General features: G+C 55.6%; 2 protein-coding genes across 2 annotated transcripts; one reads left to right on the top strand and one right to left on the bottom strand.

Moving 5' to 3' along the window:
• Positions 1-45: 45 nt before the first annotated feature.
• Positions 46-16,151, bottom strand: LOC121357875 (mediator of DNA damage checkpoint protein 1-like). Its single transcript, XM_041475569.1, has 19 exons — positions 16,115-16,151; positions 13,867-15,047; positions 12,719-13,687; positions 10,986-12,316; positions 10,359-10,652; positions 9,380-9,565; positions 8,399-8,524; positions 7,697-7,807; positions 6,595-6,970; positions 5,157-5,281; positions 4,790-4,821; positions 4,306-4,675; positions 3,437-3,526; positions 2,682-2,771; positions 1,916-1,989; positions 1,600-1,703; positions 1,082-1,145; positions 822-967; positions 46-416 (listed from the first exon to the last, which is right to left on the bottom strand). The coding sequence occupies exons 1-19, from the start codon at positions 16,126-16,128 to the stop codon at positions 322-324; spliced, it is 5,778 nt and encodes a 1,925-aa protein (XP_041331503.1). The 5' UTR covers positions 16,129-16,151; the 3' UTR covers positions 46-321.
• A 292-nt stretch (positions 16,152-16,443) lies between these two features.
• Positions 16,444-26,196, top strand: LOC121357877 (tubulin beta chain-like). The gene is made up of 5 exons (XM_041475572.1): positions 16,444-16,633; positions 20,916-21,024; positions 23,053-23,163; positions 25,237-25,360; positions 25,422-26,196. The coding sequence occupies exons 1-5, from the start codon at positions 16,577-16,579 to the stop codon at positions 25,993-25,995; spliced, it is 975 nt and encodes a 324-aa protein (XP_041331506.1). The 5' UTR covers positions 16,444-16,576; the 3' UTR covers positions 25,996-26,196.
• The last annotated feature ends 21 nt before the right edge of the window (positions 26,197-26,217 follow it).

Raw genomic sequence — 26,217 nt, 5'->3', positions numbered from 1 at the left:
GGACATTCCTGAGACATGTGAGGACACCTTGGGGACACCTGGAGGGCATTGGGCGGGGTTGGGGACACCAAAGAATCTCCTTGGGGACATCGGGGACACTTTGGGGACCCTCTTGGATGGTCGTGGTGGCTTTGGGGACATTGGGGGCTGGGTGGGGACTAAGTGACACGGAGCCAGGGCTGGGGCAGAGCCATGACGTCATCACCATCACAGTGACATCATCAACATCACCACAGTGACGTCACCACCACCACCACAGTGACATCATCTCTGTCCCCACAGTGCCACTGCTCCCTGATGATGTCACCTGTGTCCCTGATGTCACCGGTGTCCCCACGGGGGCGCTGGCACCGCGGGGTCCCCGAGGATGGCGGCACCGAGAGCCTGGAGCTGCGTCACCAACGGGGCCAGGGACACTGCGAGGACACATTGGGGACACTCTGGGGACACTGGGGAAACACTGGGGACACCTTTGGGGACAGGTTGAGGGAGCACTGAAGACTTTGGGGACGTTGAGAGACATTTGGGGACACTGACAGGACAGTGGGGACAGCTTGGGGACAGTGAGGGGACACCTGGGGACACATTTGGGGACATTCAGGGACATTGGGGATACATTGAAGGACATTGAAGGGAATTTGGGGACATTTAGGGACACTGGGGACATACTTGAGGACACACTGAGGGACATTTGGGGACACTCAGGGACACATTTGGGAACACACTGGGAGACATTTGGGGACACTTGACACTGAGGAGACACTGAGGACACATTTGAGGACATTTGGGGACACAGTTGTGGACACTGGGGACACACCCACCTGTGCCTGGGCGTGGCCGGGTCCTGTCCCCACCCTTGGTGGCCTGGGGTGGGCACGGGGGTGACACCCTGGGGACAGAGCCACCCCCGGTGTCCCCTCGGTGCCACCCCCTCACCTTCTCCGATGTCACCTCCGGGGCCACCGCGCTGGGGACACAGAGGGGACAGAGAGGGGACAAAGCCACTGTGTCACCAGCGGGCTCAGCGCTGCCCCGAGGGTCACCCCCTGATGTCCCCAGGGCCATGCCAATTGTCACTCACCCGCTGTCCTCTGCTGTCCCCTCCGGCTCCCGCTGCCACCGGAGCCGCCCTGAGGCCACCAGCGCTGGGGACAGAGGGGACACTGGGACAGGGACAGTAGGCACGGCCACCACAGTGTCCCCACAGTATCCCCACAGTCCCCACATTGTCCCCAAGGTGTCTCCAACCCCTGCTAAGTTGTCCCAAATGTCCCCAAAGTGTCCCCAAGGTGTTCCAGAAATGTCCTTACCTCCCCAAAGTGTCTCAAGCCCCCCAGAGTAGCCCCTGGGTGTCCCCAGGGTGTCCCCAGGTGTCCCAAAAGTGTTCCCAAAGTGTCCCCAACTCTCCAGGTGTCTCCCAGGTGTCCCCAGCCCCCACCCCAGGTGTCCCCAAAGTGTTCCCAAGGTGTCCCCAACCCCTCCCAAGGTCTCCCAGGTGTCCCCAGTCCTCCCCCCAATACCCTTGAACTGTACCCAGGTGTCCCTGCAGTGTCCCCAACTCCCCCAGGTGTCCCCAGGTGTCCCTGCAGTGTCACTGACCCCGCAGTCGGTGCTGGGCCCGTCCCAGGCGCTCACTGAGGGTCCCCAGGGCCCCAACGGCCACGGTGACATCGGCCAGGACCACGCCCAATGTCCCCAACAGCCTGGGGACAGCAATGGGGACAGACCAGTTCATCCCAGTACAAACCAGTAACCCCCAGTGTCCCCAGCACCCTGGGGGACAGTGATGGGGACAATAATGGGGACATTCCGGTTCATCCCAGTACAAACCAGTTCAGCCCAGTGTCCCCAGCAGCCTGGGGACAGCGATGGGGACAGCCCCGTCCCCCCCAGTCCCTCCCAGTTCCCTCAGTACCGGCTCAGGGCCTGGCCCAGTTTCCCCAGTTCCTCCTCGGCCGCCTCCGCCCGGAGCCGCTGCTGGGACAGGGCCTGGACACGGAACAGCCCCAGATTGTCCCCAGATGGCCCCAAGGTGTCCCCAACCCCGCAGCTGTCCCCAAGGTATCCCCTCACCTGTCTCATGTGTGTCCCCAAAGTCCCCAGGTGTGTCCCCAAAGTCCCCAGGTATCTCTTGCCTGTCCCAAGTGTATCCCCAGGTGTGTCCCCAATGTCCCCAGGTATGTCCCCAATGTCCCTCCCCTGTCCCAGATGTGTCCCCAGGTGAGTCCCCAATGTGCCCAGGTATCCCTCCCCTGTCCCAGGTGTGTACCCAGTGTCCCCAATGTCCCCAGGTGTCCCTCCCCTGTCCCAGGTGTGTCCCCAATGTCCCCAGGTGTGTCCCCAATGCCTCCAGGTGTCTCTCCCCTGTCCCAGGTGTGTCGCCGGTGTCCCCAATGTCCCCAGGTGTCCCCTCACCTATCCCAGGTGTGTCCCCGGTGTGCCCAATGTCCCCAGGTGTCCCTCCCCTGTCCCAGGTGTGTCCCCGGTGTCCCCAATGTCCCCAGGTGTCCCCTCACCTATCCCAGCTGTGTCCCCAGTGTCCCCAGGTGAGTCCCCAATGCGCCCAGGTGTCCCTCACCTATCCCAGGTGTGTCCCCAATGTCCCCAGTGTCCCCAGGTGTCCCTCCCCTGTCCCAGGTGTGTCCCCAGTGTCCCCAGGTGTGTCCCCAGGTGTCCCTCACCTGTCTCTCCTGCTCCCCCTGGCGCAGCCGCAGCTCCAACAGCGACACCTGGCGGGACCCGGCGGCCACTGCAGCCCCCAGGGAGCGCACCTGGGACAGGTGTGACACAGGTGTGACACAGGTGTGACATCCTTACAGCCCCCAGGGAGCGCACCTGGGACAGGTGTGACACAGGTGTGACATCCTTACAGCACCCAGGGAGCGCACCTGGGATAGGTGTGACACAGGTGCCATCCCTGAGGGACACAAGTTACCTGTCCAGGTGACCGCCAGACCCTCCCCAAGGGACACAGGTGTGCCAGGTGACCCCAAAGGGACACAGGTGACCCAAGAGGGTCCCCCCAGGTGTGGGGCTGGTCCCACCTGTGGGGACTCACCTGTCCCAGGTGTGGGGTGTCACCTGAGTCCCCTCACTTGTCCCCTGCGTCCCCTCACCTGTCGCAGATGTGCTCTCACCTGCCCCAGGTGTGTCCCTTACCTGTCACAGGCGTGCCAGGCTCTCACCTGTCCCTGTGTCCCCTGTGTCTGCCCACCTGTCCCCTCACCTGTCCCAGGTGTGTCCCCTCACCTGTCCCCTGTGTCCCCTTCCCTGTCCCATGTCCCCTTCCCTGTCCCACATCCCCTCCCCTGTCCCATGTCCCCTCACCTGTCCCTGTGTCCCCACCCCTGTCCTGTGTCCCCTCCCCTGTCCTGTGTCCTCTCCCCCGTCCCATGTCCCCTCCCCTGTCCCTGTGTCCCCTCCCCTGTCCCCTCACCTGTCCCTGCAGCCGCAGCTCCTGGCCCTGTTGCAGCCTCACCTGCAGCAGCAGCTGGAAAACCTTCTGGCGCCAGCGGCCCAGCAGCACCTGGGGAGAGAGAGCTCACCTGAGACCCAAAACCACACCTGGGACCCCAAAAACACACCTGGGACCCCAAAAACACACCTGGGGCACCCCCAAATATACCTGAGAGATCCCAAACACACCTGAGACCTAAAAACACACCTGGGGAACCCCACATTCACCTGAGAGACCCCAAATACTCACCTGAGACCCAAAAACACACCTGGGGCACCCCCAAATATACCTGAGAGACCTCAAACACACCTGAGACCAAAAAAAAACCACCTGGGGAACCCCACACTCACCTGAGAGACCCCAAATACTCACCTGAGACCCCAAAGACTCACCTAGGGAACCCCACACTCACCTGAGACCCCAAACTCACCTGGGGCACACCCAAATACACCTGAGAGACCCAAACCACATCTGAGACACCCCAAACACACCTGGGAAATCCAAAAATTCACCTGGGACACCCCAAACACACCTGGGGCACCCCAGTGTGTGCCCCCAACATTCCCAGGTGTGTCCCAGATGCACCCAGGTGTCCCCTCAGGAGCCTCCAGGTGTCCCCAGTATCCCCAGGTGTGTCCCAAGTCCCCCCAGGTGTGTTCAGGTGTGTCCCCAAATGTCCCCAGGTGTCCCAAATGTCCCCAGGTGAGTTATCAGGTGTCCCCAGGTATCCCAGGTGTCCCCCCAGGTGTCCCCTCCGGGGGTGGCTCCAGCCCCAAGACAAACGCAGAACACCTGGGAGAGGTGAGACTGGGGGGACTGGGAGCACTGGGAGCACTGGGAGGCCTCACCTGCTCTGGGCTTGGCTCCGCCCCCTCTGGGCCAAGGCCCCGCCCCTTCAGGGTCTCCAGCTCCATCTCCAGGATTTGGCTCCGCCCCTTTTCCGCATCCAGCTCTGCCTCCAATCGTTGGCCACGCCCCTTCAGGGCATCGAGTTCCACCCCCAGTGCTTGGCTCCGCCCCTTTTCTGACTTAAGTTCCACCTCCAGCCGTTGGCTCCGCCCCTTTTCTGCTTCAAGCTCCGCCTCCAGGTGTTTGCACTGCCTCCTTTCTGCCTCAAGCTCCGCCTCCAGGCATTGGCTCCGCCCCCTCAGTGTTTTCAGCTCTGCCTCCAATTCATGGACACGCCCCTTTTCTGCCTCAAGCTCCGCCCCCAGGGACCTGTGAGGGGGACTGGGGTTACTGGGAGCACTGGGAGGAGGAACTGGGATTACTGGGGGTTACTGGGGGTGTCTGGGAGCACTGGGAGGGGGAACTGGGATTACTGGGAGTTACTTAAAGGAGGGGTTAATGCTGTCCGGGACGTCCTGGAAGGGTAAATTAGGGTTTGAAAGGGTAAACCGGGACCCTGAGGGGGGACGGGGTCCTGGCAGGGTCAGTCAGGGTCCTGAGGGAGGAATGGGGTCCTAGCAGGGTCAGCCAGGGTCCTGAGGCGGGAATGGGGTCCTAGCAGGGTAAACCGGAGTCCTGAGGGGCCATTTTGTAATGACAGAGTCAGGGTCTCCGAAGGCCCCACGCCCATCCCCAAGGGGTCCCGCTGTCCCCAAGGATTTCCTGCTATCCCCAAGGGGTCCTTGCTGTGCCCAAGGCGGCCCAGTCTCTCCCACCCCACAGCAATCCGGGGTTTTAATTCCTTTTTTACCTTTTCCCGCTTTTCCCGCTCCAGGCCCGGTCGCCCCGTTGCCATGGCGACCGCCCGCCCCGTCCCCATGGCAACGATGCTCCCGCCCCTTCTGCATCGCCATTGGCTGTTTCGCTCCGTGAACGCTGATTGGCTAAGAGCGGCAGGGGTGGGAATAGGAACCCGGAAGCGTCTTTTCCCGTTGCCATGGCGACCCGACTCGGGCGTTCCCATGGCAACAGAAGTCCCGCCCGCCCTGCACTGCCATTGGCTGCTGTGCTCAGGCACGTGAGTGCTGATTGGCTGAGGCTTGAGGGGGCGGCGCTAAAGGCAGAAGGGTCCCCAAAAGGGTCCGCAGTGTCCCCAAAGGGAACTTTGATGTCCCCAACCTCTGCATGACCAACGCAGACGGGTCCCCAATGTCCCCAAGAGGGTCTCTGGTGTCCCCAAAAGGATTCCCGATGTCCCCAAGGCCACCACGAACATCCCAGGGAGTCCCCAATGTCCCCCCAAAAGCATCCTTGGTGTCCCCAAGGGGGCCCCCAATGTCCCCAAAGTGTCTCCAGGGGTGTCACTGATGTCCCCAGAGCATCCCCACGGAAGTCCCTGATGTCCCCAAGGCCACCATGATCATCCTGGGGGGTCCCCAAAAGGATCCTTGGTGTCCCCAAAGTGTCCCCAAGACAGTCCCTGATGTCCCCAAGGGCTCTCTGATGTCCCCAAGGCCACCATGGCCATCCCAGGGGGGTCCCCGATATCCCCAAGGGGTCCCCAAAGTCCCCATCGTGTCCGCAACCCCCCCATGGCCACCCCAGGGCTGTCCCTGGGGTGTCCCCAAGCCCCCCCAGCTCCTCCCCCCGCCCCAAATTTGGGATTTTTGACCCCAAAAAACCCCAAAATCCCCAAACTGCGCTGCCCAAATTCACTTTATTGGAGCCCCCCGGCGGCTCCGGGTCCGGGGGGGGCTCGGGGGGGCCTCGGGGACCCCAACATTTGGGGGGGGACCCCGGGGCTGTTTTGGGGTGGGATTTGGGGCTTTTTGGGGCCGGTTTGGGGTTTTTTGGGGGTTCCCTGCATTTTGGGGGGGTCTGCACCCACTCCGGGTCCTGGGGGGCTCCTGGGGGGGGTCCAGGGGGGGATTTGGGACCCCAACATTGGGTTTGGGATCCCCTGGGGGACCCCGGGGCTGTTTTGGGGTTTTTTGGGGCGGGGTTGGGGTTTTGGGGGGTTGGGGTTTTTTGGGGGGGATTTTGGGGGGGTCTCCGCCCACTCCGGGTCCTGGGGGGGCTCGGGGGAGGGGTGGACCCCCCAAAATGGGGCCGGGAATGGGTTTGGGGTGGGGTGTTTTGGGTGGGATTTGGGCGTTTCTGGGGGGGATTTGGGGTTTTTTGGGTGGGAGTTTTTTGGTTTTGGGGTGGGTTTGGAGTATTTTGGGTGGGATTTGGGGCTTTCTGTGGGGGATTTTTTCTTTTCTGGGCAGGATCTGGGGTTTTTGGGGTGGGATCTGGGGTTTTTCGGGGGGGATTTCTCCGTTTCTGGGCGGGATTTGGGGAGTTTTGAGTGGGATTTTTCTGGTTTCGGGTGGGCTCTGGGCTATTTTGGGTGGGATTTGGGGTGGGATTTTTTTGCTTTTGGGTGGGATTTGGGGTGTTTTGGGTGGGCTCAGGGGCGTTTTCGGGGGGCTGCCAGGGGCTCAGCAGGAACGGGGCCAGCTCCAGGCGCTGCCGCAGGACCCCCGAGAGCAGCAGCTCGGCCGAGAGCAGCGGGAGCCGCGCGGCCACGGCCGGGGGCCAGAGCCAGCGGTCCTGGGGACACGAGATCACCAGGACACGGGGCTGGGGAACCCCAAAAACACAGTCAGGAACCCCAAACAACCCAGTGAGAAACCCCAAATAACCCAGAGAGGAACCCCAAATAACCCAGAGAGGAACTCCAAATAACCCAGAGAGAAACAGCAAAAACCTCCTCAGAAACCCCAAATAACTCATGAGGAACCCCAAATAACCCAGAGCAAAACCCCAAATAACCCAAAGAACAGCAAAAACCCCCTCAGAAACCCCAAATAACTCGTGAGGAACCCCAAATAACCCAGAGAAAAACCCCAAATAACCCAGTGAGGAACCCCAAATAACCCAGAGAAAAACCCCAAATAAACCAGAGAAAAACCCCAAATACCCCATCAGGAACCACAAAAACCCCCAGAAACCCCAAATAATTTGTGAGGAACCCCAAATAACCCAAAGAACAGCAAAAACCCCATCAGATAACCCCAAATAACTCATGAGGAACCCCAAATAACCCAGAGAAAAACCCCAAATAACCCAGAGAGGAACCCCAAATAACCCAGAGGGGAACCCCAATAACCCAGTGAGAAACCCCAAATACCCCATCAGGAACCCCAAAAAACCCATCAGAAACCCAGAATACCCTGTGAGGAACCCAAAACCCCCAATCCCCACAATGTCCCCAATATCCCTGTGTCCCCAATGTCCCCAATGTCCCTAACCTCCCCAACATCCCCCCAATGTCCCCAATGTCCCCACTGTCCCCTGTCCCCTCACCGCATGTTCCCGGGGCAGCTGTGGCAGGAAGGTGCCACCACAGCAGGTGACAATGTCCCGCATGTCCTCGGGGCACGGCTGGACACTGGGGGTGACGTGCACCTGGTAGCCCTGGGGACAGAGAGGACATCGGGGGACACTGAGGACATTCAGGGGTTGGGGACATTGAGGGGTTCAGGAGATTGGGGGATTGGGGACGTTTGGGGGGGTTGGGATATTGGGGGCATTGGGGACTTGGGGGATGAATGACAGGACATTGAGGACATTAGGCAGGTTGGGGAGATTGGGGTATTGGGAACATTGGAGAAGTTGGGGACATTTGGGGACATTAATGTCATCATCACCTGCACGAGGGGGTGCCACCGTGCCCAGGGCTGGGTTTAGGTGACATTTGGGGACAGCTGGGGACAGTATCACCTGCAGCAGGGGCCATTCCTGGGCCCAGGGACATTGGGGACATTGAGGACACTGCTGTCACTGTCACCTGCAGCAGGGGCCATTCCTGGGCCCAGGGACATTGGGGACATTGAGGACACTGCTGTCACTGTCACCTGCAGCAGGGGCCATTCCTGGGCCCAGGGACATTGGGGACATTGAGGACACTGCTGTCACTGTCACCTGCAGCAGGGGCCGTTGCCGTGCCTGGGGGTAGCTCAGGGATGGGTTTAGGTGACATCTGGGGACATTTGGGGACATTGTCACCTGCAGCAGGGGCCGCTCCCGGGCCCGGGCCAGCGCCGGGCGCAGGCGGAAGCCGAAGCGCCGCTCACAGGGGAGGTCCCGGGGCAGGAAGGGACCAGGGGACAGCGGGCGGCCACTGTGGGAACTCTGGGGACAGCGGGGACACAGGGGTCACACACGGCCACCAGAGCCACCCCAGTGTCTCCAAGGACACCCCCTGATCCCCAGAGTCCCTTTGATTGCCCCAAGTCCTTTCTCTTGACCCCCAAGGTCACCCTCCCTTGTCACCCAAAGCCACACCCAGTCCCCAAAGTTCCAAAGTCCCCAAAGCCACCCCCACTGTCCCCAAGACCCCTCCCCTCGTCCCCAAATTCCCTCCCATTGTCCCTGAGTTCCCCCTGTCCCCAAGGTCACTCTACTGTCCCCAAGGTCACCCTCCCCCATCCCTAAAGTCCCCAAGGCCAATCCCCCTTGTCACCATGTCCTCAGTGTCCCCCTGTCCCCAAGGCCACTCCAGCTGTCCCCAATATTCCCAAGATCCCCACTGTCCCCAAGGCCACCCAATGTCCCCAAATGCCCCCCAAAGTCTCCAGTGCCACCCCCTGTCCCCAATGCCCCCAAATCCTTCTCCTTGTCCCCAAACTCCCCTCATTGTCACCAAGTCCCCCCGATTGTCCCCAACCCCCCGCTGTTCCTGATGTCACCTGCAATAGCCATTGGGGGGTGACAATGGGGACACCCCTGGTGATGGCACAGAGGAACTTCGGTGTCCCTGATGTCCCCAGTGTCCCCAATACCCCTAATTGTCTCCAATCCCCAATGTCCCCAGTCCCCAATGTCCCCAACTCCCTGATTGTCCCCAATGTCCATAACATCCCCAATATCCCCGATCCCAATTGTCCCCAATGTCCCCAATCCCACAATGCCCATCAGATGTCCCCAATCCCCCAACCCCCCTGATTGTCCCCGATGTCCCCCACCCCCTGCTGTCCCCGATGCCACCTCTAGCAGCCACTGGGGGGTGACAATGGGGACACCCCTGCCCAGGGCGCACAGGAACTTCAGTGTCCGGCGGATGCCATCGGTCACCAGGTGGCTGCAGTCGTGCACTGAGGTGGCCTCGGTGCCACCCAGCGTCCCCAGGGCCACCTGCAGCGCCGGGGAGGCCACCAGGCCGGTGAACAGCACCTGGGGACAGTGGGGACATCAGTGGAGACATCCCTGAGTGCCACCAGGCCCGTGAACAGCACCTGGGGACAGTGGGGACATCAGTGGGGACACCCCTGAGTGCCACCAGGCCTGGGGACAGGTTGGTGACAGCCCTGGGTTAGGGTTAGGGCAGTGGGGACATCTAGGGGACACTGGGACAGGTTGGGGACACATTCAGGACGCTCTGGGGACATCCCTGAGGAGTTGGGGACACCTGGGCAACACTGGAACAGGTTTGGGACAGTTTGGGGACACAACAAAGCATCGCTGGGGGACTTGGGGACACACTGGGGACATCCCCAGGTGCCACCATCCCCAGGACCAGCAGCGGGGGACTTGGGGACACTTTGGGGATATCCCCAGGTGCCACCAGCCCCAGAACAGCAGCTGGGGACACAGTGGGAGGAGGATGGGGGGCACTGGGGGCCACGGGGCGGGGTCCTGGTCTGTACTGGTCCATACTGGGAGGTCACTGGGGTGTCCCTGGGGGAGTCACTGGTCACTATGGCTCCACACTGGTCTGTACTGATCCATACTGGTCCATACTGGTCTATACTGGTCCATACTGGGAGCACTGGGTGGGGTCCCTGCTCCACACTGGGGTCAGGATTAGGAGTCACATGGGGGGGTACTGGTCTGTACCAGTCTGCACTGGTCCATACTGGCCTGTACTGGTTTGTACTGGTCTAGATTGGTCTGCACTGGTCCATACTGGTCCGCACTAGTCTATACTGGTCCCTACTGGTCTGTACTGGTCCATACAGGTCCTTACCCGGATCTGTGCGGAGCCCGGTGCTGCCCGGGGGCGGAGCCTGCGCTTGGCACCTTCTGTTAGCTCCTCCTCCTCTGGGGGTGGGGCTGAATTTGAGCCACGCCCATTTCCTTGTATGGACACTGTGGGTGTGGCCTCTTCAAGCGCTGCCACTGTTCGGTCCTGCCCCCTCTGGGGGCGTGGCTTGGGTGAGGGGCGTGGCTTGGAGCCTTGATCTTGCCCATTCTGAGTGGGGGTGGGGTCACGAGAGGCGGAGCCCCCTCCAATCTCAGCCAATCGCCGACTGCGCCGCACCTGGTGGGGAGGGGCTGCGATGGAGATCCCAAAATCCCCCAAATTCACACCAAATTCTATAGGGAACCCCCAAAATCCACCTGCCACCCCCAAAATCCCCCAAATTCACCCCAAATTCCACATGGGACCCCCCAAAATCACCCAGGATCCCCAAAAATTCACCTGAGGACCCCCCCCCAAACCACCCTGGGTCTCCCAAAATCCACTGGGAATCCCAAACCCCACTTGGGACCTCCCAAAATTCACGGGGTACCCCAAAAAATCCACCAGAACCCCTCCCCTCCCAAATCCCCGTGGGGCTCCCAAAATCACCCGGGATCCCCCAAAATTCACCTTTGGGGTGGGTGGAGCTTCTGCTTCCTCCTGGGCAGGGCTTGGGGGACCCTCAACATCTGGATTTGGGGCCACCTCCTCCACATCTGGAACTTGGGGCTCATCCAGGGCCCTTTTGGGGCTTTCCGGGCGTTCCACATCTGGGGCAGGGGGCAGGAACAGCTGGGTGGACACATCTGGATCCAGGCTGGGGCTCCCCGGGCTCTCCACATCTGAATTTGGGGTGTCCGCCTCTGCATCTGGAATTTCAGGGACTTTCGGGGCTGTTTGGGGTTTTTTTGAGGCTGCCTCATCTGGATTTGGGCCTGCCTCCTGCACATCTGGATCAGCATCCCCCAGCAACGTCCTGTGGCTACTCAGTGACCCCTTCACATCTGGATTTGGGCTCTCTGTGCCCACATCTGGAATTTTGGGTGGGTTTAGGGGACTTTTGGGTGGTTCTGGGGACCCAACACCTGGATCTGAGGGTCCTTCCCCCTCCACATCTGGATCAGGAGGCAGGAATAGCTGGGTGGCCACATCCAAGTCCTCCTCCCCCTCCACATCTGGCTCTAGGGTCTCCACCCTCACAACAGGAATTTTGGGGTCATTTGAGGCCATTTCGGGTTGGTTTGGACCCAGAACATCTGGATTTAGGCCGTCCACACCTGGGTGTGGGGGCAGGAACAGCTGCGTGGCCACATCTGGATCCGGGGAGGGCAGCCCCTCTACATCTGGAATTTTGGGGTCCTTTGGGGTAGTTTTGGGGCCTTCTGGGCTCCCAACATCTGGGGAAGGCAGGAACAGCTGGGTGGCCACATCTGGATCTGACTCCTGTTCTTCCTTCTCATCTGGATTTGGGGTTTCCTCTTCCACATCTGGAATTCTGGGAGGGTTCTGGGTAATTTTGAGTCGTTTTGGGCTCCCAGCATCTGGAGAGGGCAAGAACAGCTGGGTGGCCACATCTGGATCTGACTCCTCTTTCTCCTCCACATCTGGAATTCTGGGGTCCTTTGGGGCCGTTTTGGAGCTTTCTGGGCCCCCAACTTCTGGAGAGGGCAGGAACAGCTGGGTGGCCAGGTTTGGATCTGACTCCTCTTCCTCCTCCACATCTGGAATTTCTCGTGGTTTCTGGGTCATTTTGAGTCGTTCTGGGCTCCCAACATCTGGATCTGCCTCGGCCTCCCCCACATCTGGATTTGGGGGCAGGAACAGCTGGGTGGCCACATCTGGATCCCACTCTTCCTCCTCTCCCGCCACATCTGGCGTTGCGGCCACATTTTTGGTCCTTTGGAACCTCCCAACGTCTGGAGTTTTGGGCACATTTTGGGTAATTTTCGGTCTTTTTGAAGGCTGAACATCTGGATCAGCCTCATCCTCCTCTTTCTCCTCCACATCTGGAATTCTGGGGTCCTTTGGGGCCGTTTTGGAGCTTTCTGGGCCCCCAACTTCTGGAGAGGGCAGGAACAGCTGGGTGGCCAGGTTTGGATCTGACTCCTCTTCCTCCTCCACATCTGGAATTTCTCGTGGTTTCTGGGTCATTTTGAGTCGTTCTGGGCTCCCAACATCTGGATCTGCCTCGGTCTCCCCCACATCTGGATTTGGGGGCAGGAACAGCTGGGTGGCCACATCTGGATCCCACTCTTCCTCCTCTCCCGCCACATCTGGCGTTGCGGCCACATTTTTGGTCCTTTGGAACCTCCCAACGTCTGGAGTTTTGGGCACATTTTGGGTAATTTTCGGTCTTTTTGAAGGCTGAACATCTGGATCAGCCTCATCCTCCTCCACATCTGTGTCACTCTCCACCACCAAGGCTCCACATCTGGATTCAGCGCCTCCAACAACTGGATTTGGGGTAAGTGTGGGCACATCTGGAGTTTCGAGCACATTTTGGGCAATTTTCTGTCTTTTTGAGGGCTGAACATCTGGATCGGCCTCATCCTCCTCCACATCTGGGTCGCTGTCCACCAGCAGCATACTACACCCAATTTTTGTGCCTGAAACATCTGGATTTGGTGGTTTCAGCCTCATATCTGGAGTTTCAGGCACATTTGGGGCTTGTTTCACTCTTTTTAGGGATCCAACATCTGGATTTGCCGCCTCCTCCTCCACATCTGTGTCGCTGTCGTCCAGCAGCGCCCGGTGACCCCTCTGTGACCCCTTCACACCTGGATTTGGGGGCTGTGTGGGCACATCTGGAGTTTGGGGCACGTTTTGAGGACTTTCCCATCTTTTTGCAGGGGAAACATCTGGATCACTGCCCACCAGCAGTACCTGGCACCCATTCTTGGCCATTCCAACATCTGGATTTGGGGTCTGTGACACCACATCTGGACTTTCAGGCACATTTTGGGTCATTTCAAGCTCTTTTAGGGTCTCAACATCTGGATTCACCTCCTCCTCCACATCTGTGTCACTGTCCACCAGGAATGTCTGGCACCTGATTTCAGGGCCTGCAACATCTGGGTTGGGGGGCTTTGCAGCCACATCTGGAGTCTCAGGGACGTTTTGGGTCGCTCTGAGCCGTTTCAGGGGCTGCACATCTGGATCCTCCTCCACATCTGTGTCACTGTCCACCAGGAATGTCTGGCACCTGATTTCAGGGCCTGCAACATCTGGGTTGGGGGGCTTTGCAGCCACATCTGGAGTCTCAGGGACGTTTTGGGTCGCTCTGAGCCGTTTCAGGGGCTGCACATCTGGATCCTCCTCCACATCTGTGTCACCTCCTCCTCCTCTACATCTGTGTCACCGTCCACCAGGAATTTCTGGCACCTGATTTCAGGGCCTGCAACATCTGGGTTGGGGGGCTTTGCAGCCACATCTGGAGTCTCAGGGACGTTTTGGGTCGCTCTGAGCCGTTTCAGGGGCTGCACATCTGGATCCTCCTCCACATCTGTGTCACTGTCCACCAGCAGCATCTGACACCTGATTGTGGGGCCTGAAACATCTGGATTTTGTGTCCCCCATCGCACATCTGGAGTTTTGGGCACATTCTGGGTCCTTCTGAGCCTTTTGGGGGGCTGCACATCCAGATCCTCCTCCACATCTGTGTCACTGTCCTCTACCAGCGTCTCATGCCCGATTTTGGGCCTTTCCACAGCTGGATTTGGGGTCGCCACCTCGACATGTGGAATTCTGGGCATGTTTTGGGTCACTTTGAGCCTTTTTGGGGGCTGCACATCTGGATTCACTTCGTCTTCCACATCTGTATCGCTGTCCACCAGCAGCATCCAGGAATGGAGTTTTGTGCCTGAAACATCTGGATTTGGGGCCGTTGCTGCCACATCTGGCATTTCGGGCACATTTTGGGTCATCCTGAGTTGTTTTGGGGGTTGCACATCTGGGTTCTCCTCCTCCCCCTCCACATCTGTGTCTCTGTCCATCAGCATTGTCCAGTGTCTAGTTTTGGGTGTGCCCACAGCTGGACTTGGGGTTTCCACCTCCACATCTGGAATTCCAGGCATGCTTTTGATCACTTTGAGCCTTTTTGGGGGTGGCACGTCTGGATCCTCATCCACATCCGTGTCACTGTCCACCACCTGCATTCCACAAGGCAGTTTTGGGGCTGAAACATCTGGATTTGGGGTCTTTCCTGCAACATCTGGAGTTTCGGGCACATTTTGGGTAATTTTCAGTAGTTTTGGGGGCTCCACTTCTGGATCAGCCTCCTCCTCCTCCACATCTGTGTTGCTCTCCACCAGCAGTGTGCCATACCCATTTTTAAGCCGTAGAACATCTGGATTTGGGGTTTTCAGCCCCACATCTGGAGTTTCGGGAACACTTTGGGTCATTTCAAGCCGTTTTTGGGGCTCAGCATCTGGATCTGGCCCCTCCTCCTCCACATCTGTGTCGCTGTCCACCTGCAGTGTCCGGTGCCCATTTTTGGCCCACAGCACATCTGGATTTGTGGTCTCTGCTGCCATATCTGGAGCCTCTGAAGTGTTTTGGGCCACTTTGGGCGTTTTCAGGTCCCCAACATTTGGATCTGGCCCCTCCCCAATCACATCTGGGGCGTTTCGGGGGCAGGGAAGGCGTTTTTGGGGGCCCTCAACATCTGGGGGCACAGCTGGATCCTCCAGGGCACTGCAAAGGGGGGTTGGGGGGGCTCAGGATCTCCCAAGGATCCCAAAAATAACCCAAAGAGCCCCAAAACCCCTTTGGGAACTCCACAAACTGCCCCCAAACCCTCCGAATTGCCCCAAGGACACCCAACCCCCCCCCCCCCCCCCCGAGAACCCCCCCAAAAAGCACCCAGAAACCCCCAAGCTGCCCCCAAAGGACCCAAACCACCCCAGAGGCCCCAGACCCCTGCCTGGGACCTCCCAAACTGCCCCAAAAAGACTCAAAGCAAACCCAGGGACCCCCGAAATGTCCCAGGGATCCCCCCCAAAACTCCCCAAGCTGCACCCAAATGACCCAATATCCCACAAGGATCCCCCAAAACTGCAGCCCCAAAGCCCTGAAATCCCCCCAGGGACCTCCAAGCCTTCCTCAAGAAGCCCAAATTCCCTCACACGACCCCCAGCATCCCTCAGGGAGCCCAAATTCCCTCATGGAATCCCCAACTCCCCTCATGGAACCCCAAATTCTCTCACAGAACCACCAACCCGTGTCACAGACCCCAAATTTTCCTCAGGATACCCAAACGTCCCTCGGGAACCCCAAATTCCCACACAGAAACCCAAACCCCCATCAGGGGGGCCCCAAACTCCCCTCAGGACACTTCAACACCCTCAAAAAGCCCAAACTTCCATCACGGAAGCCCCAGTTCCCCTCATGGACCCCAAACCTCCCTCAGACACAGCCAACCTCCCTCATGGACCCCCAAATTCCCTCATCAAGTCCCAACTCCCCTCAGGAAAACCCAAATTTCTCTGCGGAACGCCAAATTGCAAAACCAAGCCCCCAAACTTCCCTCAGAGACCCCAAACTTTCCTCAGGAACCTCCAACCCCCGTCACAGACCCCCCACAATCTCCCTCAGGGAGTCCCCAAAGCTGACCCTGAGGCCCCAGTCCTCACCAAGCACCGCTCCAACCCCCGCTGTCACCTCCAAATCCCTCCAGGAGATTCCAGAACCCCCTCGGACCCCAAATCCCCCAAAATTCCCTCAGGGACCCCAAAAGCGGCCCCGGCTTCCCCCCCGCTCACCCCTCCCGCGCCATCACCGCCGGGCCGTGCCCCTCGCGCTCCCATTGGCCGCTCTCTCCGCGCGCCAACGCCCATCTGCACTTCCCATTGGCTGTGGTGCCTGTCGATCATCGCCAGACCACAGAGACGGGACGGGATGGTCCTCCGAGAGCACCGGAGCGTCGGTGGGAGGGGCTAAAGAGAGGTTTAAACCAATTGAAGTGCAGAAATCTGTATTGACAACAAGATTAACCAATAGAAGCATGGAAAGCGGGCGGTGCCGACCAATGGGAGCCCCGGCTTTGTCCTATATGAGAGCGCGCCGGGCCGCGGCTGCCGCCATTTTCACTGCCGTCGCGCTCGCGCCTTCTCTCCACTCTTAAAGGGGCCGCGCCGCCTCTTTACGTTTTTTTATTCGGTTTTCCAAGCGCCTCCGCGCCGTCCGGGTGGGTCCGAGCCCCCCCGCCAGACTCCGCCGCCGCCATGAGGGAGATCGTCCACATCCAGGCGGGCCAATGCGGCAACCAGATCGGCGCCAAGGTGAGCGCAGTGGGCCCCGCCTCCATCCCCCGCCGCGGCGGCGTTGCCTCTTTAAGAGCCCCCCCATCCCCCGCGCGCCAAGACAAAGGGTGACCCAAACCAGGGCGATTTTACCCCAAAATCGGCGTTTTCCCCCCACAAAAGCGTCCGTGAGGGAAGGGGGCGGTGCTGAATGGGGTGGGTTTGGGGTGAAAATGGGGAGAATTTGTCGCTGAATGAGCATTTTCGGTGGCCGAACGCGCACCCCCCCACACGCGGCCGCAAAATGGCGGCTGAGGGCGGCGTCCCCGAACCGCGGCGAATTCACCTCCAAAATCGCCTTTTTTGTAGTGTTTAAAGAAAAATATTACTATTTTATCTAATTTGAGTGACTGTTTCAAAGATTTGGCCGCGAATGGTGCTTTTTGCCCGTAATCGAGGGGGTCTGGCTGAGGATGGGCGGGGAAGGCGCCAAAATGGCGGCGAGGAGCCCCGAAATTAAAGGATTTAACCCCAGAATTAAGTGTTTCACAAAAATATATTTATAATTAAATTTAAAACCTGATGTGTTTCGTTTTTAAAACACCATATTTTAAATGCTGCTTTTTCAGATTAAAATCGGTTGTTTTCACCCCTTAATAGGGTATTTTCTCCCCTAAAATCGGCTATTTTCACGGCAAAACCGTCCAATTTTACCTCAAAAATGTGGATTTTGTGCACCAAAATAGAGATTTTTGACCCCCAAACGGGGCGTGACGCTCGGAGGGGTCAGACCCGAAAATGAGAGAATTTAACACATTAAAAAACCGCTTAATATCCACAATAAAGATTTTCATTCAATAAATAAGAGGCGTGTTCCCATTTTTTGTTCTAAAATTTGGATTTTTTTTTTTTATTCCGTAAAATAAAGATTTTTAAGCTTCCTTTAAACTGCAGGATTTTATGACCCAAACTGCTTTTTATTCCTTAAATGTGGATTTGGAGTCTTTAAATTGCAATGTTCATCTCCAAAATTGCTGGGTTTTGTACTTTGAATCAGCTTTTTCCTCTGAAATGCCCGTTTTACACGTAAAAATGAATTATTTTGTTGTCAAAAAAATACATTTTAATTCTCAAAATGTTAATATTTTGGATTTAAGTGATTTTTTTTTTCATTAATGTAGGATTTTTTGCTGCCAAAGTGCAGCTTTTCGGCCCAAAAAAACCTTTTTTTTTTCCAGCCCCAAAATGGAGCTTCGGAGCTCCAGCTCAGCATCTTTGTTTCATAAAACAGCATTTTGGTACAAAATCAAGATTTCTATCCCCAAAACGTGGAGTTTTGAGCAGAAAAACGGCTGGATTTCTTTTCCCGAAGTAGAATTTGGGGTTAAAATCGGGATTTTCTGCAGCTTGGAGGGAGTTCCCAGCCCCAAAATGGAGGTTTCCAGCCCCAAAATGGAGGGTCGGGGGAAGAATCGCAGCTTTGTGCTCTCAAATTCGCTTTTTTCTTACTTCAAAATCACCGTTTTTTCTCCAAAATTAACGTTATATAGTTTTTTTTCTTAATTTTTTTTTTTTTAGTACAAATTGGTGGGTTTTGCCCAAAAAAGCGTTGTTTTAGGCCTCGGAATTTACAGTTCTTCACAACTTTTTCTCCAAAATTAACGTTATATATTTTTTTTCTTAATTTTTTTTTTTTTTTTTTAGTACGAATTGGTGGGTTTTGCCCAAAAAAGCGTTGTTTTAGGCCTCGGAATTTGCAATTCTTCACAATGGAATATCACTTGTGCTGCTGTAAAAATCGACTTTTTTTCCACTGAATGTTCACTTACCCACAAAACGGCCTCCTTTAACCCCATATTTCTTTTTTTTTGTCTTTTTCAAATGTAACTTTTCGTCGCAAAATCGCCCTTTTTAGCCCCAACCCCCTCTCTTTGTGTCTCCAGACCGCATTTCCTGCCCCCGAAATGTGCATTTCCATTTCCTGCCCCACATCGAAATCTTTGTTCTCCAAAACGCCTCAAGTTGGAGTTTTTAACCTTAAAAAGCTTGGGGTTTTTTTGTTTGTTTTTTTTTTTTAGTTTTGGGAAGGAGGTTTTGAACCGAAATTGTGATTTTGAGGCCCAAAAAAGGATTTTTACCATATAGAAAATATTGGTGTTTAACAGGTCAAATTTACTCTCAAAAATGGTGTTTTAGCCCAAAATTCTTAAGTTTTACCCTTAAATATTCTTGTTCCCTTATAATCCATATTCCTGTCGTTAAACTCTCCATTTCTACACCAAACTCACATTTTTTCGTGAAAAATTGTAAATTTTAACCCTGTGTTTCCCAAGGCTTCAAAATGCAGGAATTTTTTTCCCCAAAAAATGCTGATTATTCAACTTTGATATTTATAAACTCATTTTTTTTCCTCATTTGCCCAAAATCTCAATTTTTACCTCAAATTAACTTTTTTCGGAGCCATTTATTTTCTACATTCCCTGAAACTGCCCTTTTTTAACCCATTTGTCCCATCAGCCCCAAAAATCCATATTTTTTAACCCATTTTTACTCACAGCCCCCTAAAACACTGGATTTTAACCAATTCCTTAGCCCCAAAATGAACATTTTAAGCCCATTTTTCCACTATTTTTTTTACCTGACATCGCTGGTTTTTAATCCCATTTTCCCCCTCACTTCCAAAATTGACATTTTTAACCACTTTTTTCTCAGACCCAAAATTGTGGTTTTTTTAAATACATTTTTCCCTCATAATCACCAAACCACCATTTTTATTTCAAGTCACCATTTTTTATCTCTTTTTTTGAATTAATCATCTCAAAATTAATGGTTTTTTTAACCCAAATTAATATTTTGATCAGTTTTTTTTTCCACAGTCCCCAAATCCCCATTTTTTGTACATTTTTCATCTTTAACCCCAAAATTGCATTTTTTCACCTCATTTTCCCCTCACGCTGCGTTGCCCCCCCCCGGCCCATTTTAACCCAAACCCCCACATCTGTGGAATTTCATCTTCAAATACAAAACGTGGAGCTCCCCGAGCCGAATTTGGGTATAAAAATCCTGATTTTGGGTGATGAAAAAGCCGTTTTGGGGTGCAAAAAGCCGATTTTGGAGCGGTTGGTTTGAATTTTAACGAGTTGCCGCCATTTTCCCGCGTTCCCGCCCTTTTTGGGGAGCGGGTCCGCGCCGCCTTGGCCACGCCCCTCCCTCACAAAGCTCCGCCCACTTCCCTTCCCCACACCTCAAACCACAAAAAAACTCCTAAAAATCGCCTTTTTTACCCCAATAAGGGTCGTGGAGTGGCTGTGGGTTGCAGCCACATCCTTTTAGGACCATATCACACTCTAAATTTATTTTTCAAGTTGCCAAAATCCCCATTTTTCAACCCAAAACAGGGCCTGTCTGTGGGGGAGGTCTTGTGGACTCCGCCTGTCATTTGGCCATGCCCCCAAATTTCTTTAAATCCCTACATTCTTCCGTCTTTCCCCAAAAATGCTGCCCAGGGGAGGTGGGTGGGGTTGGATTTACATCTCATTATTCTTACAAGGTACCAGAAGCCCCTTTTTTGTCCCCAAAACCCTTTTTTTCTCCCCAGAATAAATAACAGATGTTGCAAAGTGGGGCTGGCCTGCGTCCCCAGTCCCTCCACAATGCCTCCAATTTCCATTTAAACCCCAGATTTTTTTTCCTTTTAACTCTGGATTTTTTTGTGACTTCTTAAGTGCCACGTCCTGCCTTAAAATCCCAGTTTCTTACCCTAAAATACATGAATTTTTTTAGCCCCAGATCTTCATTTTCTCCCTCAAAATGGGGTCCCAGGTGTATCAAAGTGGCTGTGGCCCAGCTGCCCCCACCTATCCTTTAGCTTCATCCCTTTAACCCCAGTCACAGCCCCAGCCTCTATTCACTACCCAAAAATCTCAGGTTTTAACCCCCAAATCCCCTTCCCCCCCCCCAAACCCTTTTTTTTTCCCCAAAATTGAGTCTGCCTTGGGCATGGCCCAGCTGACCCCACACCCCCAAACCACCATTTCCTACTCAGATATTCCCATTTCTCCCCCTAAAATCCCAATTTTTTCTCCACATCCTGATTTTTCCCCCAGCTCAGGTCTCATTTGTCACAAAGTGGGTGTGGCCAAGCTCATCCCACTCCTCCACAAGCCCTTTTACCCACCCCCAACCCCCCTTTTCCCCCCTAAAATCCCCATTTTTCTTCCCAAAACCTTGCGGTTTCTTTCCCCAAATTCTCAGGTTTTGCCCCAAACCCACTCGTGGGCTATCCCTGAGCTGTCCCCAAGCTGTCCCCTTGTCCCCACAGTTCTGGGAGGTGATCAGTGACGAGCACGGCATCGACCCCACGGGCACCTACCACGGGGACAGCGACCTGCAGCTGGACCGCATCAGCGTCTACTACAATGAGGCCACAGGTGGGGACAGCTGGTGGCACTTGGGGACAGCTGCCACACCCCCCAGGACTCCTCTGCCCTTCCCCCTCTCATTGTGTCACTCGTTAGTGCTGGGTGGCACTTGGTGGCATTTGTCATCTCCCCAGTGTCACTTGTCCCGCTGTCATCCCCCCCAGTGTCACCTTCCTTTGTTTGTCACTTTCCTCTGCTGTCACTTTGTTGCTTCCAGTGCCACCTCTTCACCCCCACCTTGTCATTCTTTGCTTTGTCACCCTCCTCATCCTCCCCCCTGTCACCCTGTCCCCAGTGTCATTCCCCCAATGTCACTTTCCTGTATGTTATCACTTTATCATCCCTATGTCACTGCGTCCCCATGGTTCCCCCTCGGTGTCACCTTTGTCCTGCTGTCACCTCCCAGTGTCACTTTGTCCTTGTCTGTGCCCTGTGCCACCTCATCTCCTGGGTCCCTGAGTGCCACTCCTTTCTTTGTCACACCAGTGGGGTCACCTTGTTCTGTCACCTCGCAGTGTCATTCCTTGTCACACCTCAGTGTCACTTGTCCATTGTCACCTCACAGTGTTGCCTTGTCCCCTGTCACCTTCAATCCTGGGGATCCCCTGGTGTCCATTGCCACCTCCTGTGTCACCCTGTGACCCTCCTGGTGTCACCTTGCAGTGGCACTCCCCTGGTGTCGCAGCATCCTGACCCTTCCCAGTATCACCCTGTCCTCTGTCACCCACCCAGTGTCACCTGTCTGTTGTCACCCCCCAGTGTCCTCTGTGACCCCTCACCCTGTCCCCAATGTCCCCGCCTACCCCATGTCACCTCTCCATTGTCACCTTGTCCCTGATATCCCCGCAGTGTTGACTGTCCTTTGTCACCCCTCTGTGTCACCTGTCCCCTGTGTCCCCTCTGCAGTGTTTCCTGTCCACTGTCATTTGTCTCCTCCCTGTCCCTGTGTCCCATTCTAGATTGCTCTGGGGGAGTTTTTGGGGTGGCTTTAGGGAATTTGGGGTGAATTTGAGACTTTAGGGGTTATTTTGGGGTTGGTTTGAGATGATTTTGGGGTAATTTTGAGAGGCTTTGGAATTATTTTGGGGGTTAATTTGGGAGGTTTTAGGGTGATTTTGGGTGGTTTAGGTTATTTGGGCTGGTTTTGGGGTGAGTTTGGGTGTTTGGAAGTGCTTTAGGGGGTTGAGTTTTGGGGAGGTCTGGATTGGATTTAGGTCATTTTGGGGCATTCTGGGGCAATTTTGGGTGCTTCAGAGTGATTTTGAATATTTTAGGGTTGGTCAGAAGTGGGATTGAGGTGATTTTAGATGGTTTGGGAATTATTTTAAACATTTTGGAGTAATTTGGGAGGTTTTGCAATTCATTTTGGGTAGATTTGCAACCATTTTTGGGGTGATTTTTCCTGGGTTTGGGGTGAATTTGGGTGATTTGGGGTAATTTTGGGATGGTTTGGGGGTGATTGTGGATGTTTTGAGGGTGAATTCAGGTGGATTTGGGGTGGTTTTGAGGTGATTCCAGATATTTATGTGCTAATTCTGGGTGGTTTGGGGGTGATTTTGGCTCCTTTTGGGGTTGATTTTTGGTGTTATTCCAGATGTTTTGAGACATTTCTTGTTGCTATCGGGGTGGGTGTTTTGGTGTCAGGGTGGCTTGGGATATTTTGGGAGCAATTTTTGGTATTTCTGGGTTAACTGAGCATTTTGGGGGTAATTAGGGGTGGTTTTGGGGTAATTCCAGGTGGGTTTGAGGTGATTTTGATGGTTTTGAGATAATTCTGGGTGTTTTGGGGTAATTCTAGGTTGGTTTGGGTTGCCTTTGGGGTATTTCCTGGTGGTTTTGGGGTAACTTTGGGAGGTTTTGGGGTGCTTTTTAAGTAGTACTGGATTGTTTTGGGCTATTTCCAGGTGTTATCTTGTAATTCAGGTGTTTATTGGGTAATTTGGGTGTATTTAGGTTGATTCTGGGTGGTTTGGGGTTAATTCTGGGTGATTTTGGGTTCAATTCTCTGGGTTTTGGTGACATTTTTGTTGTCCCCAGGGGGCAAATATGTGCCCAGGGCCATCCTGGTGGATCTGGAGCCTGGCACGATGGACTCTGTGCGCTCCGGCCCCTTCGGGCAGATCTTCAGGCCTGACAACTTTGTGTTTGGTGAGTGACACACCTGGGACACCTGGGATATACCTGGGGACATTGGGGGCACATCTGGGACACCTTGGGCATGGCTGGGGAAATTGGGACATACTTGGGGATACCTGGGACACCTTGGGCATGCTTGGGGACATCTGGGACACCTGGGGGCACATCTGGGGACATCTTGGGCCTGCCTGGGGACATCTGGGACACACCTGAGGACATTTGGAGATTCCTGGGGACATTGGGACACACCTGGGGAGATCCTGAGGGACACCTGGGGATGCTCAAGATATCTGGGGACTCTTGGCACATAGCAAGGACAGCTGTGAACAGCTGGGACACACCTGGGGACATTTTGGGACATGACTAGGGACACCTGATGTTTCCTGAGGGCATCCTGGGGACACCTGGGGGTTGCTGAGGGACATTAGGGATACCTCTGGGTATTTGGGGGACACTTGGGGACTCTTGAGGAATTGGGACATACTTGGGGATACCTGGGACACCTTGGGCATGCTTGGGGACATCTGGGACACCTGGGGGCACATCTGGGGACATCTTGGGCCTGCCTGGGGACATCTGGGACACACCTGAGGACATTTGGAGATTCCTGGGGACATTGGGACACACCTGGGGAGATCCTGAGGGACACCTGGGGATGCTCAAGATATCTGGGGACTCTTGGCACATAGCAAGGACAGCTGTGAACAGCTGGGACACACCTGGGGACATTTTGGGACATGACTAGGGACACCTGATGTTTCCTGAGGGCATCCTGGGGACACCTGGGGGTTGCTGAGGGACATTAGGGATACCTCTGGGTATTTGGGGGACACTTGGGGACTCTTGAGGGACATCAGGTTCGCTTCAAGACACACTTGGGGACACGCAGCAATATTTGGGGCAGCTGGGGACGTGTGGGAACACACCTGGGACAGCGGGGGGTGGCCTCAAGGGATGGTATGGTCCCAAAGGGGAGATGAAGGTCCCCAGGTGTCCCAAGGGTGGGAGTGAAGGTCCCAAGGGTGGCATGAAGGTCCCCAAGTATCCCACCAAGGTGGGTTCACAGGTCCTCAGGTGTCACCAGGGGTAACACAAAGGTCTCCAAAGTGAGGTAAAGGTCCCCAAGTGTCCCCCCAAGGTGGGTTTGAAGATCCTTAAAGGTTCTCAAGGGTAGAGTGAAGGTCCCAAAGAGAGGGTTCAGGATCCCAACTTGTCCCCAAGGTGGAGTTTTAGGTCCCAGAGGATTCCCAAGCTGGGGTTGAACCTCCCCGAAGGGTGGGGTGGAAGGTCCCCAGGTGCCGCCCCCAGTGTGGGTTTGGAGGTCCCTGAGGACCCCACAGGTGGGGTCAAGGTCCCTTAAGGGTGATGTGAAGGTCCCCGAAGAGGGGACAGAAGTGCTTGAGGTCCCCAAGAGTGGGAGGAAGGTCCCGAAGGTGAAGAGTTGCCCACGGTCCTCAAAAGTGGTTTGAGGGTCCCCAAAGTCTTAGCATTAACCTGAAGATCTTCAAAGGTGATTGCAGGTTCTTCAAGGTTCCCAAAGGTGTTTTGAGGGTCCCTAAAGTCACCTCAAAGACCCCAACCCAACTCTTCCTCATCTGCACCTGGCCAAGGGTCACCACAGGGAGGGGCTGAGCTGGGGGGGGGGGGGGTGTCAAGGGTCCTCAGAGGTGCCTCAAAGGTCCCCAAAGATGGTTTGAAGGTCCCTCAAGTGGCTTGAATATTTTCAAGGTGGAAATGGAGGTGCTCATCATCAATCAAAGTTGATTCGAGGGTCTTCAAGGTCATTAAGGTTGGGTTGAGGGTCCCTAAAGATGGTTTGAAGCTTCCTAAGGTCCCCAAAGGTGCTCCAAGGGTTTCCAGGTTTGAGGGTCCCAAAGATTATCAAGGCTGGTTCAGAGTTCCTCAAAGGAGATTTTGAGGCTCCCCAAGCTAGTTTTGAGGTTCTTGAAGTCCCTAAAGACGGTTTAAAGGTCTCCAGAGTTGGTGTAAATGTTCTCAAAAGTGGTTTGAAGGTTCCCAAAGGTGCTTTGAAGGTTTACAGAGGTGGTTTGAAGACCCAACCCAACCTTTCCATCCCTTTTCCAGGCCAAAGCGGTGCCGGCAACAACTGGGCCAAGGGTCACTACACGGAGGGCGCCGAGCTGGTGGACTCGGTGCTGGACGTGGTGCGCAAGGAGGCCGAGAGCTGCGACTGCCTGCAGGGCTTCCAGCTGACCCATTCCCTGGGCGGCGGCACCGGCTCGGGCATGGGCACGCTGCTGATCTCCAAGATCCGCGAGGAGTACCCCGACCGTGCTGCACTTCTTCATGCCCGGCTTTGCGCCGCTGACCTCGCGGGGCAGCCAGCAGTACCGCGCCCTCACCGTGCCCGAGCTCACCCAGCAGGTCTTCGACGCCAAGAACATGATGGCCGCCTGCGACCCGCGGCACGGCCGCTACCTGACGGTGGCCGCCGTCTTCCGCGGGCGCATGTCCATGAAGGAGGTGGACGAGCAGATGCTGAACGTGCAGAACAAGAACAGCTCCTACTTCGTGGAGTGGATCCCCAACAACGTGAAGACGGCCGTGTGCGACATCCCGCCGCGCGGCCTCAAGATGGCCGTCACCTTCATCGGCAACAGCACGGCCATCCAGGAGCTCTTCAAGCGCATCTCGGAGCAGTTCACGGCCATGTTCCGGCGCAAGGCCTTCCTGCACTGGTACACGGGCGAGGGCATGGACGAGATGGAGTTCACCGAGGCTGAGAGCAACATGAACGACCTCGTGTCCGAGTACCAGCAGTACCAAGATGCCACGGCCGAGGAGGAGGAGGATTTCGGCGAGGAGGCCGAAGAGGAGGCCTGAGGGGTTTCTCCAGAGGTCCTGATCCTCGGCAGTGTTGCTCCTCCCCTTCCCGGTGTGTTGTCCCAGAGAGGCGTCAACCGGTGGGCGGCGCCTTCGGTGTCATCATCATTGTCCTGCATCATCGTCAGTGTTGGCCTTGGTCATCGGCGGCGGCAGCGGAGTCCCCACCCGACCTTCAGCGTTGCCCTGACGGTCTTCAACCTTCATCATCATCATCCTGGC

The sequence above is a fragment of the Pyrgilauda ruficollis genome, unplaced genomic scaffold (assembly GCF_017590135.1).
Source record: "Pyrgilauda ruficollis isolate IOZ18807 unplaced genomic scaffold, ASM1759013v1 scaffold354, whole genome shotgun sequence".
Taxonomy (NCBI): Eukaryota; Metazoa; Chordata; class Aves; order Passeriformes; family Passeridae; genus Pyrgilauda; species Pyrgilauda ruficollis.
This window is presented reverse-complemented; position numbering and strand designations above follow the sequence as displayed.

Bases quoted from the DNA above. Each gene is read 5' to 3' on its own strand.
- LOC121357875 (XM_041475569.1), bottom strand. The intron at 4,676-4,789 runs GTAACTCCCAGT...TCCCCCTCACAG, and splicing joins AGCATTAACCCCTCCTTTAA to GTCCCTGGGGGCGGAGCTTG. The intron at 1,704-1,915 runs GTACTGAGGGAA...TGCTGTCCCCAG, and splicing joins CTGGGCCAGGCCCTGAGCCG to GCTGTTGGGGACATTGGGCG.
- LOC121357877 (XM_041475572.1), top strand. From the start codon at position 16,577: ATGAGGGAGATCGTCCACATCCAGGCGGGCCAATGCGGCAACCAGATC. The intron at 23,164-25,236 runs GTGAGTGACACA...TCCCTTTTCCAG, and splicing joins GCCTGACAACTTTGTGTTTG to GCCAAAGCGGTGCCGGCAAC. The intron at 25,361-25,421 runs GCTGACCCATTC...CTGATCTCCAAG, and splicing joins GACTGCCTGCAGGGCTTCCA to ATCCGCGAGGAGTACCCCGA.